The 16,737-nt window shown below is 38.3% G+C and overlaps 1 protein-coding gene across 6 annotated transcripts in view; it reads left to right on the forward strand.

Annotated features, from left to right (window-relative positions):
- Positions 1 to 551: 551 nt before the first annotated feature.
- The window catches only part of bcas3 (BCAS3 microtubule associated cell migration factor), a 242,654-nt gene continuing 226,468 nt past the window's right edge, over positions 552 to 16,737 (forward strand). For all 6 annotated transcript variants that reach the window (XM_053872609.1, XM_053872611.1, XM_053872610.1 and 3 more), the window contains exons 1-5: positions 552 to 649; positions 1,422 to 1,534; positions 2,912 to 2,966; positions 3,507 to 3,582; positions 5,338 to 5,444. In XM_053872609.1, coding sequence (XP_053728584.1) covers positions 1,464 to 1,534; positions 2,912 to 2,966; positions 3,507 to 3,582; positions 5,338 to 5,444 — 309 coding nt within the window. In that variant the 5' untranslated portion in view covers positions 552 to 649; positions 1,422 to 1,463. The remainder of the gene's footprint in view (positions 650 to 1,421; positions 1,535 to 2,911; positions 2,967 to 3,506; positions 3,583 to 5,337; positions 5,445 to 16,737) is intronic.

Below are 16,737 nucleotides of genomic sequence, written 5' to 3' on the forward strand. Positions count from 1 at the left end.
GCTTTATTACTCATTCTTGGAACACATTTACAATATTTGAAACAAATTAACAAACATCTGTGGCAAACCTTTTTCCCCATGAGTTTGTAAAAATGTTTCAGAATTTGAAAATTTGTTTCCGGCACTATTTTAATTTCTCAGGACTTGATAATGCCATTATCAAGCAAGCAGTCTGTGATTTCATCAGGTGCACAGCTGTCAACTTGATCAGAAAAAAATATAAATATGTCATTCGGCTTGTACATGCATCCTGCTCATTGAACATGTGTCCTATGGAAGGTTTATCAGCACATTATTCTACTATTGATTTTCTAGTGAGACACCCAATTTAACAAGAACAAAGGAAGGCTCTTTAAGGTAACACAACGCCTTGATATCAGTGTATGAAATCACACAGGTTTATAAATGAAGTCACAAATCATGAATGCGCTGTGATTCGCTCCTTTGTGTCACGCATAAGCTTGTTTAACTGCAGTCGGCACGTGGTTCGAAGCCCGGACGATGATGCGACGTGATTGGCTTGACGTCATCACGCCGAGTTCGTGATTGGCCAGCACTTGCACAACACAGTTCCGCACATATCGTCTGTTTGTGTTTTCGTGGTGAGCTCTCCACATCAACAAACGGTCTGACAACATTCAGCATTGTGGTTTGTAATTCTAAAATCCCTTAAGCGATACTAGATAAGGGCACCTTTTTCTGTGTGTGTGTCATGTTTATATTGTCGTCGCTGTTATCACAGCACTGGAGTTTTATCAGCTTGTGCTAGCTAGCTGTCTTAGCTTGTCGTGTTTTGGAAATCTATACATCAATATTATGTGCTCTTCAATCTTTCTTAGTGTCTGTATGAGCTTGACCTGAAGTGTTGTTATCCGGCTGCTTGTTATGTTGGCAGTTTAGGTCAAAGTTATGGTTTTCCCGTTTATATTGATGTGTTTTTGCACTTCAATCTTTTACCCATGTATATATATGTGTGTGTGGGGGGCTTGTTTATACTGCCTCATGGGGACCACTTCTTGACATAACACTATGCTCGTGGGGACCTTATGTCTTCGTGCGGACTTTTTGCCGGTCCCCACAGGTCCAAACCTCAATTTGAGGAAGAGGTCTTCAAAAATAGCGAGGTTATTATAATTGGGGTTCACTTTGGTTCAGAGTCCTGGTTAAGTTAATAGTGAGAGTGTCCCCATTGGCATAACAATACAATGTGTGAGTGCGTCTATGTGTTACACGGCAATAAGACAGATGAACTTATTGCAGAAAATAGTCAAGCTTTCGATTGCTGTAGCCTGGTGCCAAAATTAAATAGTATGCTGAAGCTGTCTCTTTCAATGTTGATTTTAAGATGTATTGCTATATTATATTATAACAATCGTTTCATATTGCAACTTGCCATACAAACTGTGTTTGATGTTTTACAGAATAAAGTGTTTGACAGAATAAAGAAGTACCTGGAGACAAAAATGGCATCAGACTCTCCACGCAGACCAAGCCGCTGTGCTGGAGGGGTGTTGGTGCGAGCCCAAGCTGCCACGTAAGGACATCGTACTGCTATGTGTGTGCGATAAGAAAAAAAATCTTCTGTCATGATATGCACTTTTTTATATCACAATAATCAGATACCGCAATGTAGTTTTTTGTTGAATAACTTGAGAATGTGCTATACAGACTAGACAAGATTTTTTTTTTTTAATAGCTGGGGTAGAGATATGAGATGCGATGCGTCTCTTGTAGAACGCTGTTGCGTTCATCACGTCTGACTGGTCTACGAGTTTTATTTTTGGTTAATATTGTGGCTATGTGAGACGATATTGTGTTATTGTGATATTGTCTTGCAATATCCAGTAAGATTAACTTTGTTGCTGTTGTTGTGATGCGACATGGCAGAATGTAATCAAGACGAGGAGCACTTTTTGCAGAAGGTGCAGCGCTGCTTGCCCCCTAGCATATGTTGTTTCCTGATATTATGGACGGCTAGATCTAACACAACCAGCCCTTACTCAGAGTCTCTGGATCTACAAGCGTCATTATTGAGTGTTTCCTGTCCATGTACAGTTGTGAAACTCTTGAAGACTGTAGTTGGCAGTCACAGTGCCACTATGGACTCATCCTGTCCTGGTACCATTGACATTGTTCAATCGGACATATGATATATATCATCATAGCACCCATCACTAGATCCTGTTTTTGTTCATTTAGTTATCACTGCGTGACAGGAGAGTACTTGGGCCTCATCTATCAACTGTGCCACTATTTGATTCAAAACAGATTTTTCCAATTTTATTTAGATTTTATTCATAATGATTTGTCATCATAATCCGTCTATATTTCTTGTTTTGGTATAATTAAACAAAAAAAAGTTGTCAGAATAAATTCAATATACGGAAGAAATAGTCACACCTGTTGTTATTGCAAGTGCACATGTAGTGAGTATGAAATATGTAGGAATCTAGTTGATATAGATAGATACAAGTAACATCCGACTTACGACCGGTTTCTACCAACCGTTTGTAAGTCAGATTGAATGTAAGTCAAATGCCATTTAAAATAGCCGATAGATGCTAGGATAGTGTGCTGCCGTAACTGTTGTACGCGATGCCGGTTGGCTGCCATAATTCTCGTACGCGTTGCCGATGTGCTACATGCTGCAGTGCCAGACATTGAATTAAAAAAAGCATCTGAAGAACAATTATTAAGAATGATGTAGAACTTTTTTTCCCAATTTTCCCATAAATTGTGAAATAAATTTAGTTTTGTTTCTGCGTTATGATGTGTCTATAATGCACACCGTCTTATCTTTTGGGACACACTCATGTCAGGTCCAGTCAATAAAAAAAACTGTTCTTGGGTGATTAAGTATGAATCATTTTGACCTTGATTTCGTAAGACATTCATGAATTAAATCTTACAGGGAGCAGTCATACATGGAGAGTGTGGTGACCTTCCTCCAGGATGTTGTGCCTCAGGTAAGTGACCCAGGTTTTCTTCCTGTAACAATTGCCATAATATAGTGTCAGTAAATCACACATTTTCTGCCATTTCACATTCATGTTCCTCACATACAGTATGTGCAGTTTATAAAGGGAATCAAATGGCAAGCAGTGGTATGAAGTGATACAGCCCAGGGTCGGGCTATGTTCTATGCTCTTGCACGTTCGACCATGTTCCAATAGCTGGATGACCGCGGTATCATTCACTTACTGAAATTAACCCCAAACTTTACTTACAAAAGCAGTGGTTAGTTTTAAATTTTGACTCAATAACACATTATTGTTGAAATCACCCACACACTTTTGGGACCTATACCCACGTTTTGCACAATTCAAAGTAAAATATTTGACACCACAATGAGTCATGTTCACGTATTCGTCAATCCTTATGTATCATATGCTGATAAGTCGACTAGTTGTTAGGATAGCCGGTGTATAGAGGCAGCATGTTGCTGTGAGCAGGCTGCTATGTGTTAAAGACTGTGCACTCATCATTTCCTTATTTCTGTTTTATAGGCATACACTGGGGCGCAACTAACTGAAGAGAAGGAAAAAGTCATTTGGGTTCGATTTGAGAAAGCTGATATCAATGGTAAACATGAATTTAATTTTGTTTAATTTACCAACCATTTATCATTCTGATATTATTATGTTTGTCTTTATTCATCTAAAACTTATTTGAAATATTATATATGATGTCATGTGCTGTATGAATATGGAAATGCTCAACATTGCATTTCATTGTTTTTTCGAGTGAAGTGATGAAGTATTACAAAGCGCCCTTTTGATTTTTCTTCTGGTGAATACAGTTGGGGCAGACTGTACTTGTGCCTCATTTTGCAGGGTCGATGGCATTGAGATGGATTCTACTTTTTTGGAACAACTGTGTTTTATCTCATGTTGACGATGAAATAGAGCAGAATAAGCTGCATATTTGATCTTTAAAATTTTTTTTTTTTGCTTTATGTGCTTCGGATAATACCAGGTTGAATCTAAATATCAGATCGTAGGTGAAGTAAAAATGTTTATTTGTAATTCAATATTTTCCTTTACTTCCCATCAAAAAGAAACAGCAGAGTGGTACTCAAATAATGCCAGCTTGCCCTATATTCTGTATAAATACACACTCCAGCTATTGTTTTGGATAATATTGGGTCATTGTATTGCGTAGATGTGACTATCTTTGTGGAATTTGGTGATAGATAATATAACTAGGCTTCAGCTGACCAGTTGGTAATCTCCCTTTTTCAATTTCTACTGCTACGACCACCATCTTGCCATTTTATCAGATTGATTTGTTTGGCTTGCATGCGGAGGTGCAGTCTATATGAAATGCTGATATATGCTGTATGCCCTCTAGGAAAGGTCAATGACTTCCATACACTGTCTTTAACCAAGATATCTCAACTCTGTGTTAACACTGTGCGGGAGACTAGATTTAGTGAAGATAATGCTTTATTCGTCCCATTATTCAAGTAATTTCAAAAGCTAAAGAGTGACTTCTTTGCTAAAGAAATGATTGTTGAACTTGAAGAAAGAGTAGATCCTAAACTAGTTTTACAGATTTTTGTTTCAGTTATTTTTGAAGGAGATTAAAGTGTTGTTAATGTGGTGTATCATAGAGAAAAAAGATGTGCTGTTTGTTGCCTCACCTCAATAAATGTGATTTCTATTTTTTTTTGTTGTAGAACATCTCATTGAACTTCTAGTAGAAGTTCTAGATGGATAATGAGTACATGGTCAAAGTTGAACAACAGTAAAGTTTTTTGTTGCTTATACTGTTACTTATAACCCACATCAGTCTTGATTATTTCATTTTTCATATTGGTGTCACCAAAATGTTTTTTTTTGCTTTTCATGCTGTTGGCTGTCTTGCTTGTAATAATAATAATGTTGATAACTTGTTGATAACACAACGCCATTATTTACCAATGCCATCAAGATGGATTCCTAAGTGTGATGGTGCTCATGAGGTGTTTCTCTCAACACTGGGATCTGCGAAAACAAGTATGGCAGTGTCCCACTACGAGACACGGGGCTACACCATGTGTCCCCCTAATTTATATCAGTGTCTTAAGTACAACTACACTTTATTTATGCTTTCATGGCAAGTGACTGAAGTTTAAATTAGCGTGTTCACTTGCTGTTCTGGGTTGGTAAGACTGAGTTTGAACCTTTTTTGGGAGTTCAACCGGTGGAGCTGTGGCTTGGTCTAGTGTATGAGGCTCATTTTGTGCTAACATCTCTACATCACTGATGGCATATTCTGTTGGCCTTGATAACTTGTTCTTCATGTGTTTTTAAATTTTGGTCAAAGCTCATTTGTTTTCTTTGCTTGTTACCTCAGACACGGCTCGTAATCCTGAGTTTATGGAGATGCACAGCAGCACTACTGAGCCTCCTCTCTGCCTCATGATCGGATACACTGATGGGATGCAGATCTGGAATGTTTCTGTGAGTGTGAGAATGTTTCCTTTGAGGTTGTTTTGATACTACAGATACAATTTTTTGTAAGTACAAATACATGCCTTTTTTTTTACCCATATTTAACTATTCTCTGAGAAATACGCTGCTCAAAAATAAAGGGAACACTAAAGTAACACGTAGGTTAGAATGAATTAAATAGTTTTTATTAAATACTTTTTTCTTTCCTTGGTTGAATGTGCTGACAACAAAATCACACAAAAATTATCAGTTAAAATCAAATTTACACACATTTAGTTGAGTAACTTTAATATCACTCTCTTCAGAATCTGAGTCAGTGCTCTCATGAACTCTGTAACGCTCCATGACCTCCCTCATTTCCACGACCAGAGAATGATTTTTAAACTCTAATGTTTGAATAGAGTCGCCCACGTGTTGATCAGATTTAAATTTCAGATGTCCTCCATCTGCTATGGTAAAGTGCTAACTACAACCAGCTTCATATTTTCACCTGGGGTGGTGGTTTGAATGCCGCTCCGTTGTCTGTAATGGTCTGTAAAGGCAAAGGTGCTGGTAGAATGCATCCCCTGCCAATTCTGTCCTAATGTCTGTTGACATTTTTTTTCAAACATGTCTGATCATCCTGTAGTTGCTGATGTTTTGCTGCCAAAATTATACCCTCACCTATTTCTGTCCAGATGCCGTTAGTCATGTCTTTTGTCATTTGTCTTTCTGGCATCTAGTAATGCATTTTGCTTTTAAAGTTTCTGTGTATTTTCTCTGCATGACTAGGTACTTATACTCAACTGTTAAATATTTGCAATTTTCATCCGTTTATGTTATAAGCCAGTGATTCTTGGTTGGGCTGCGAGCGCCACCTAGAGGGCCGCTAAAAGTTTTACACCTTCAGGGCAGCAAGACACTCATTTTTAATGCATTAGCCACGTATGGTGGCTGTTGTGTGTCACTGAATTTACTTGACAGCTGCAAATTTGTGACAGTTAACAACTATGGAACAGTAAAAACTGTTCATGTAAGCACCTATTGAAGCAGTTAAGAAAATTTGATGGCGATATTGTCATTTACACTTTACTTCTTTATCTTCTTTGGAGTTTAAATAAGATATTTAGACACGGTTTTATGATATTTATATGAGTTGCACCTGGTTCTGCTGCTGGTTGGACTTTTCTCTGACCGATATATTTGCAATGATCACATGGTTTCATGTCATTTCACAAGGTTTTGGTTTGTTTACACGTATGGTTATTGAACACAAATGAAATCAGTAATTCAGAAATCAGTAATCACAGTATTGAATCAGTTCTTTTCCTTGATTGGGCCCTGGACCCATTTATACTGGAAGAGGTGGGCCCCGAGATCAGAAAGGTTAAGAACCCCTGTTTTAAGCAACCCATTTGCTACAACAATAACACTAACAGCGAGTCAGTCCCACTTCTCCTGCAGTCCTCATTGTGTAGGGAGATGGCTTTGACACAGGTGGGTGAAAGTGCAAATTATAGGTCAAATCATGTGCACAATTTTGACAGCAACTTGCCACATTTTTGACATTTATGTCTATTTGATGTTCACGTTCTGTTTGTTTATTATATTTTTTCGTATGCTGATGCCACTTGCTGCTCATTTGAATTTGTCCAGTGAGGATACTAATTTACAGCCAAAAACAATCTGCATGACAAGAGTATTTCAGAAATTTCGATACACATCCGTGTGCCTCGTAATCGCAGCATTGAACTTGCATTTTACTCCCCCAATTCCGATTCATGGATGGCTCAGACAGTGATGGAACACCCTTTACGTTGCGATGCTATTTTTAACCACTAGATGTCAGTGTTGACCACACTATCGCCTGTTCGCTCAACTGCACCCCCCACCCGCCTCCCCACCAAAAAGCGCACTTGGGTTGTTTCCATTTGAAATATACTGAACTGAGATCGAAACAGGTCAGAGTCAGGTCAGATGATTACCAATTAAATAATGACCTCTTTGTCAAGTGCATCTTTATTGAATGTGAAAATCCCTGATTATTATTGCTTAAATATGAGTGCTGGAATTCTTGTTTGCAAAGCACTTGAATCCTATATCCCAAAGTTTTATGCTTTGATTATTCAAAGTACAAACAGAATATTTGTTTGTTGCAAATGCATTTCATAATATTACATGGTATTCTCACTACGTGAAATTCTTCAGACGCTCCGCCAGGAAACCTTCTGTTTCAAGAAGGCTGAATTGTAGTCAGAGCATATCTCGTCATGAAGAGAACCAGTGTTAAAATTGACATCCAAGTGCACTTTCATAACTAAATCTACCATTTGAAATTAAACGAACCATTCCTTGTCTCAAACACCTAAATGAACTCTAGATGAAGGCAATATTTTGCCTCGTCTGTGGAGACTATCCTCCAGTGGTGCCTTTATGGCTGCGTTCAGCATGCTGGATGCGTGTACATTTTTCTATTTTCTGACTGTTTATTATCCACTTCTGCCTGTTGTTGCCTCTTGCTTTCTTAGCTTTCCTGACTTTTTTTCACATAACTTCTCAGGAGGTTACTAAGCAGTAGTGCAGTCTACATCGCAGAAAGGGCAGTGATTTTCATTTACCAGTTTAAAAGTGAGGCTATTTGATGTCACTTCTGACAAGTTCCGAAAACGGGGTCCAGCATTGAGACTGGTGATGTGAACAAAATCTGGCTATATAATGACGCTCGTCACGTGAGACCAATGCAATTATATGTGTTTTTTGTTGGCATTTCAGTGCACAAATGCCCTGTTTTCTCCACAGTCAATTCTCCACTCAGACTGGAGCTTCCCCTGCAGCTGAGCCAATCTGTGGCTGATCTTGTAATGTGATCGCTTTTGAATGCATTCCTTTGGAATGGACATGGCCAAAGTGTGGCCCTTTGCCTATATTTGTGTGGCCCTCCAAAGGTGTGAGCAACAAACAGTATGAAAATATATTTTAAAACACCATGTATATTGTAAAATATCTTGTAATTAGTTGCTTTTATGTCATATTCATAAAATGTGCTTCCAGTGTATTGGGGTGAGGAAATTTCATGACTTTGCCCAAAAATATATATATTACACATTTGTTGCACAGTTAGCATCCTATGACAGTTCCACGCTGGAATTCACTGAGCTCCTGACAGTAGCCCATTCTTTCACAAATGTTTGTCAACACAGTCTGCGGGCCTAGGCGCTGGGTTTTATACAGCTGTGCCCAGGCCAAGTGATCAGGACACTTGATTCTGATCATTTGGATGGGTGAACAAATGCTTTTGGTAATATAGTTTATTGGGGGGAAGATGTGAGGTCTCTTGGAAACCACATGATCTAACTTTTTAGTTCTGGCTAACTCCCAACTAATCTTTTAATCTTGTCGACAGAACTATTGTGAATGAGAACATATGGTCATATATGTTTACATATTACTTACAAAGAAATGTCCCTACCCCCGGACATTGAACTAGTGATGGCAATCGTTCCGTGTTGTGTGCAGAGTTGCAAAGTTCTCTTTGATCCTAGTGGTGTTTACATCTCCCCTGCTGGTGCGGTGGCTTGTGACGTCATTAAAGCAATTCTTGAACTATAAAAAGAGTATCTTCTGGTCTGGAGAGCATCCTGAATGATGCCTGGGAGTTGTGCAGCATATGCAAGGGCAATCTTTGTTGGTGGAAGATGGACGCACAGCCCGGGACCTGAAATATGGGCCACAACTTTTCTGCCCAAAAAGCACTGTCTCTGTTGTGGTGGTCAATGGTGTTGGAGCCCTTCAGGGGGATTGTGTGATAACCTTACCTATTCAATCTTGTACACTACCGTTTGCAGAGGAACACATAGTCTTGCTGCTTGCACAAAGAGGACTATGAATCACATCTGTAAAAATACATCATAGAGAAGAAGAAAAAGTCACATTTTCTGGAGACTTTGTGTTACCGTTGCATGAAGCAGTACCACCATTGCTGCCAACTTGAACTGTGACGTGGGACAGAACGTCGCCAAGAAGTGAGCTGAATTTTGGACATTTACTGCATCAATGACAGTACACATAATAATGTGTTTAATTATGAGATGTAAATAAATATTATTCATCTGCATGCGCTGTCTCCGTGTGAGTGCCCATGCTGAACTAATGCTCAACACCTGAAGGGTTCTGCGAGCCGCAGTAGCATTTCAGTCATTTTGTTATCGTGATGTTTCTCACTGGATTTTTCATTTAAAGTGACAGACAGCCATCTTAATTGTGTCCTCTTCTATGATATGTATTATGTTGTGATACTACTAGTCACATATGATTTCTTGCATGGACTGGGCCAGAATCATGCTTATGAGGACACATCACGGATATGCTGTATTGTTTACTCATTGGTCACGTCGATCGGTGTGAAATAACATTTAAGCACATGCGAAATTATATATTTTAATACAAAAAAGTCACACTTACGTATACAACATGGGACTGGTCAAGCATGGAAAAAGCTGTAACTTCTAGACTGGAAAATACGGTCAGGTGAGGGAAATGACTGAACTGAACCTTGACATGAATTCAACAAAAATGACTGCATCAGTGATTGTCTTACAAAAGAAGACAGAAAGAAGAAGGGACCTTCACAGTCAGTATTGAGGTGGAAAACTATAAATATTGATCGTTGACAAGCTTGACGGGGTATCTTGTACAGAGGGTGTGTCCAGATGTAAGGGGGCTCTACATCTTGAGGAAGCTCAAATTCATCTGTCTTTGCAATACAATTCTGACCAGTCTGTTGTTTTAACTCTCATTTTCTTTGTTGAGTTCCTTGTTTAAGAAAACTACCACTGTGGTGGATGAGTTGCTGGAGGCATTTAAGTCAGTTTTTTTATTCCGAAGAATATTATAACGTTTATAAAGTAAGGCTAATCTGTGATTCAAAGGAAATCACCCCATCTTGCATTTGTCTACACCCCTCCATTTTCATATACTGGAATTAACCAGTAGATTCGGGAAACATTTACTTCTACAAGTGACCTTGAGAGGCATATGCATTACACTGCATCAACACAGATTTTAGCCCACATTACCAGATACTCCTGACACCTGATTGACAAAACTTTACTTAATACAGATGAATGATCGTTAATTCTTGTTATCATTTTCTAATGATGAATTTGTTTGCATTTAATGCATTTTTTTATTGTAGCTGGTGGTTAAGTGTATACATTAAAGTGTATGTAATATAATTAAGGTTAACGTATGTAAGGTTAATCTGCCACACATAAAATACAAATTGATTTTATTTTAATTATATCTTATTTATTATTTTTATGTATGTTTTTATTGATACAAATGAAAAAGCAGAACACATCACACCACATTGCAATGGCAGTAGTTTCTTTTTTTCAATTATGTGGCAGGAGTAAGACATCCAGATGATTACTGGTGCATTTCTTGGAAATTGTTTGGAAATCCATATATGTCTGTATGGGAACACCAGTAAGTTCCAGTAATAACGTCCAAAAAGAAATAATAGAAAACAATATGTGAGACCAATCTGATGGAGCGGTGTGAGATTAAGATACATTTTTTTAATAATGGACCCTGGAATTTAAAGTGTTTGAGCAACAACCGTTCACAGGTAGGACTGGTATGGATTGTTTTAAGAGCCACTCAGCAGCCATTGTCTTCAACGTCATAGAAAGTTTTCTCTCCCTGGGTGCTTTGGCATTGACCTCTGGAAATTAATTATTTTTTATTTGGTTTGTACATCAACAATTCTTCCCACATCTACTCAGGTGGTGAATGGTAGAAATAATATTTTAGTACCATTCCTTATTCAAAATTATCAAAAGAGATGAGAGAAATATTCAGAAGTCTTTGTATTATTACAACTTACGATTATTACAACTTACGATAAATCTTTGAAATGTTCATTGCCTTTTTCATGCTGCTATAAGAAAGATGTACTGTGGTTCTACACATGATACATGGAAAATCATTATTGCATAGAGAATGACATTTGTCAGGAAACACTACAAGCATTACCAGGACTCATAAGGGGGACCTTCACTTATTCATGATTGTGATGATATTTACAAACCTCACTTACATCCTGTGAGAGCTATACACAGGTTTGGCATTCCCTTTCTTTATATACATCCACTGCTGAATGTGACTGGAGGACACCTAGCCTTATACTCGGGCGAATGCTCACACTGATGTCATAGAGACATACGCTGCTGAATGAGGCTCCTCAACCTTCCATGTGAGCGTAAGTGCAACAGATCTGATGGTATTTATTATTGTTCTTCATCTTCAGTTTTTTTTCCATTTTGAAAAGTTACAAGATGTTCCCGTCTGCTTTTTGTGCTGTTTAAGTAAGCACTGGTGGTGCCTAGCTTTTTGACTCTCCTGGGCTTGTGTAGTGTTTGTGACAGTCACTAATCCAACACCCTTGCTAATGGTCCAAAAGAGCTTGGGTGCTCGCTTGTACACACGTTTTCACACACTCATGGGCTTGTACCACTGAGTGACTGTGTGGCTGCTGACAGGTGGCATGGATTACTGTCGCTTCTCTGGGAAGGTGTTAACCAGTGTCGCCTGATAAGAGGCAGATGGTCACGCACTAATTGTCTGGCAACTCAAGTGTTAAAATGAATGTCCGTGATAACGAGACACAGAGTTGAAGCTACAGTGCAGGAATTTTCCGAATATACAATGCATTTTCTTTCCAGGTTCTAGAACACAGTGCTTTTGTTGTTGTTCCAACTTGCTAAGTCAGATGTTTATACCTCTCACTCTTATCTGAGCTTGGTCTGTGGGACGACAGTCTAGGCTAGCAGACCTAGAATTCCCGATGATTTTAAGCTATTGTAGAAAAAAAGGATGACGGATGAGAATTTCTCCAAGTCAAGAACTCCAGAGGGCAATGCTGTTTTTTTTCAGCCACTTTGTCAGCTATTTAAAACTCGTACTTCCATGAGAACTCAGATGAGATTTTTTTTTTAATTGTGTCCTAAAGTGTATTTAATATGGTCATACAGTTGTTTTGGGAACAGGCTTAATATCTTGGCTGAGGATGTATTGGAAACAAGAGGGTAATAGATGCCTGTTGAGAGCAGCAACTTACCACAGAAATATTTCATTCATGATATTATTTGATTGGTCAACTCTGACCTTTTGAAGATGAAATCTCAAATCAATCAATCATACAAATTGTTAATTTACTCCACTGAATTGCAATCCATCGAATCTTCACAATTATCTTATAAGTTATATTTTTGAAAGGTGGAATGAAAATAGTACAATCTTTAATATTCAAATGGCTCAGCTCCAGTGAGAAAAAGATTAAAAATTGTCGGGGCTTCCTTTTCACCCATCCATTACCTCCCTCATTGCACGTGATACTTATGATTCACTGCTTTTCTGCGAAAAAATAGAAAGCATGAAAATACTCTCACAGTGGAAATAATGAATATCTCTATTTGTGGGGAAAACTGCTCTCAAAAGCAATTTGGCATATTGTGTTCTGTGGGCTGCTAATGTAATGGTGGGAAACGTTGTTGGCAGTGGATGTCACTCTGAGCCATGTAAGGCGAGGATGAGCGGCAGGGTAATGCACAATAACCCACAGCATTAACCTTCCGCCCTCCCCTATTCTCTTTTTAATCCACCAAATTCCATTATTCCTCACCACTAGTCCATTTGTCTGTGTTGGAATCCCACCATGCTGCCAACTTCCTCTTATGCCCACCATCAGAATTAATCCAACCTGCTTGTGTCCGGTGTTAATCTACCACCGATGCAGCACAAGCACTTTGAATAAAACATGGCTCTAAATCCGCCACTTTGCAATGGCTACTAATTGCACAAAAGAGCGATCATCCCCTCAGATGGGTTTAAAGACTTAAAACAAACAGATTAAAGCTCTTGTAAAGTGATAAGGCAGGTTTCACTGTAATTTAATGCATAAAAGAATAACAAAAGTGGGGCATTCTGCACTTAACAACTGGCTATTCCACACGACAGACACTGACAATAGCCACACAAGCCAGTGACCTAATAGTGCTGTTACATATGCACACATGAAGCCTGAAGCGTCTGCCCTCGCAGACACTCGACATGGTCGTAGGTGTTTTTTCATCATGGGTGTATTTCTTCTTCCGCACGTGGTACACACCAAATCCCTTGTGCCTAACCCTTTGTGCGAATCTCAAAATGTGTAATAAAGCTTGTCTGCAAATGTGATGCTCTTATGATGAGCCATTGTGTGAGTGCGTGCATGTGTAATGGGGATGTAGTAAAAGTAGTGAATACTGCTTACTCCCGTCAGAACACTTGCCATGGCTAACATCACCTGGTGAATACAAGACAGCACTGATTAGAATGCTGATGTTTTCATTCATATCAGTTGGTCGCCAAGCTTTTTTAACCAGGGATCTACTTTTCATGTGTCTATTGTGTAGATATCGACCAGTTCAACTTTTTATCCAATGTGCTTGCAAAATGACTTTCAATGATGTATAGTATATGTAACACACACACACACGAAAGTGATACAGCCACGTGTAATTAAAATAGTATATTATTTAGTTAGATGCTGAAATATGACGACTAATGTGTTTGTTGCATTGGTTCAGTCAAGTTTATATATATATATATATATATATATATATATATATATATATATATATATATATATATATATATATATATACACGTTTTAGGAAGTTTCTTCATCAAAGCTCAACATTCAGATTTTTATCTGGACATAAGACCCTGTAATAAAATCTTTGTTAATTTTCATTTTAGGAGCGCATTTATTTGAAACAGCAATTTGTTTAATGCCAACTATCAAACAATGAGGTGCACGTTGATACGGTATGATTGTAAATCTAACATCATGTTAGCTCAGCAAGGCAGATATTCATTGAGGCGCGGTTTGAACAAGCAGCTGTGAAGAGGAAAGCGTGTAGCCAAGTTAGAGGAGTCTCAGCCTTCATAACTCTCGGTTTATTTATTTTGTTAATTTGTGGTCTTTTCTCTTGAAGAATATCTAATTAATCCAACAGAGGGGATTTTAGAGAAGAAACAAACTATTGCTGCGTTTCTTGTATAGGAACCATTTACTTCTTAGAACTTTCCTTCCCACAAATATTCACACGGACGAGACAGGGAGGCTTGTGATGTCACAGCTGCATCGCAGGCTCGACACCCAAGCTGTAACAGTGAACGATGGCAGTAGTCAATAAAGAATGACTGTGAGTTTAAATACTTGCAAAGAAACCTTGTGATTGGCTGCCACAATTATTTTCTTTGTCAACTGGTCACTGATCAATATTTATGATTAGTCCACTAATATGTTCACACGTAAATCGCAGGTTATTGCACCTGGATGCAGTTGCTCTTATGAGCCATAATAAGCTTCCACCTTGAAAGCTTGATGTAAAGGTTATGTGCTGAATAAAAAACTAACACAATAAAGACAATGATTTGCTTGTAGCAGCATTTAAAACAAACGACAAAAGAAACAAAAAACTAAACTGTGCACTATGTATCGTAGCACTATGAATACTATACATTACTAAAATTACAAACTATCAATAAAAAGAAAATGTAGTTTAAATCAGCCTGATTTATTTCTAGTCTGTCCAGCCTTGTCACCCACAACTGTGCCTCATTCAGGATTTTTTTTTCCATTGTGAGGTGTCAGTAAAATAAGTAAAACACAATGCTGACAAACGTTAAAATGGCAGCAGAAACATTGGCACAAAACACAGATACTGCTGAATGATCTTAGCTGTACAAGCTTTTAGCCTCTAGAAGTTAAGTGAGCTGATCCTGGGCTTTCTTGCATGTAAACGAAAGGTTGTGCTCAGAATAAATCAATATTTCAAAACAAGTTTCCACAGTTCAACAGAGGCTCACGTTTGTTTTTTTTATGTTCATCCTCAGGTTCATTGTGGTTTAATAATTTCCCAATACCAATGCCAGCACTGATACTTGGCATATTATACTGGCCTATTTTCCTGTGGGCTTACTCGTCTCACAGCACCCAATACCTACTACAGTGTTCTCTTGCTGTATTGCGTTGTTTCAGTGTGTTGCGGGTTTTTACAGAGCTGTCAAGTCTCAAGCAAATGAGGGTGGTCATAGGTATGTATAGCAGGCTAGTAGGTACTATTTTTTATAGAGCTCCCTGTCACCAAGAATTATTCAGACAGGAAATCAACCCGTGAAAACTGACTTGAAGCTCCCATCTCTCCGTCCTAAATTGGCGAAACAAGACTGTGTTGGGACTTTGTTTGGGTTGTCTTGTCAAAAATGAACACCAGCCTTTGTGCTCGTGTGTCCTATTTTGCTGCCATGCCACAGAATGATTTAAGGTCAACTCTACTGGGATGATGCAAATAGACAACAATGCGACATCAGTATGTTGCGGAAGTCTGACATGACCCAATGTCAGTGCTTGTGACAGAAAAATGTCTATAACTCAGTGACACATACCAATTCACCCTCAATCCAGCATAACATTGCCAATAAATAGCAAAAGTTGTTTTGCCAGTCGAAAGATCAGACTAAACAGATAAATATCAGTTGTGAAATAAATGACAGTCGTTTCTCCTTCTTTAACAGACACACTCGTCTGTTATGTCACTCAATCTGTCAATGACTGAATCTGTCTCATAGTTTAGGAAGTTTTGTCAATATTGAATTGAATATGATGAAGTAAAGAAAGATGTTTTGTCTTAATACGTTCATTCCGGAAGTTTCAAAAGTCCCCCTAGTCTCACTTCACAAGTTTGTATTGTAATGTCTTGTTTCTTTTGTTATGGTGACTTACATGTGTACAGAAGGTGGAAGACAGAAATTATTTGAACGTTGTTATTTGAAATGTTCAAATCTAATGAGTCATCAGTGGATCCAATTCTATCATAAAATAGTTACATTAAAGGATGCACTGAATTGAAAATTTGTGGCCGAAGCCAAATATAATTTAAAAGGCTTCGCTGAATACAGAATAATACCATATGCTGAATATCTAATGGTTATGTTTTTTACACTTTTTTTAAAAATATTGAATAAATTATTGAGAACACTTTTACACTTTGGCTAAAGCATTGCCATGACGATGGTCACAATCATCCACGCTTAATACTGGACAGCAAAGAAAGGATCAAATGAAGAGGAAATGTGATGCGTAGGTCAGAAAGTCAATGTCATTTCCACTTCTGTTGAACCGTTCCTGTTCGGTCACCAGCCGACCAAAGGAGTAAGCCGGGGAGTCGGTGCTGTCACCACTGAAAGTGGAGGATTGTGTTGCCAGATTTTT

The sequence above is a fragment of the Synchiropus splendidus genome, chromosome 8 (genome assembly GCF_027744825.2).
Source record: "Synchiropus splendidus isolate RoL2022-P1 chromosome 8, RoL_Sspl_1.0, whole genome shotgun sequence".
Classification (NCBI taxonomy): Eukaryota; Metazoa; Chordata; class Actinopteri; order Syngnathiformes; family Callionymidae; genus Synchiropus; species Synchiropus splendidus.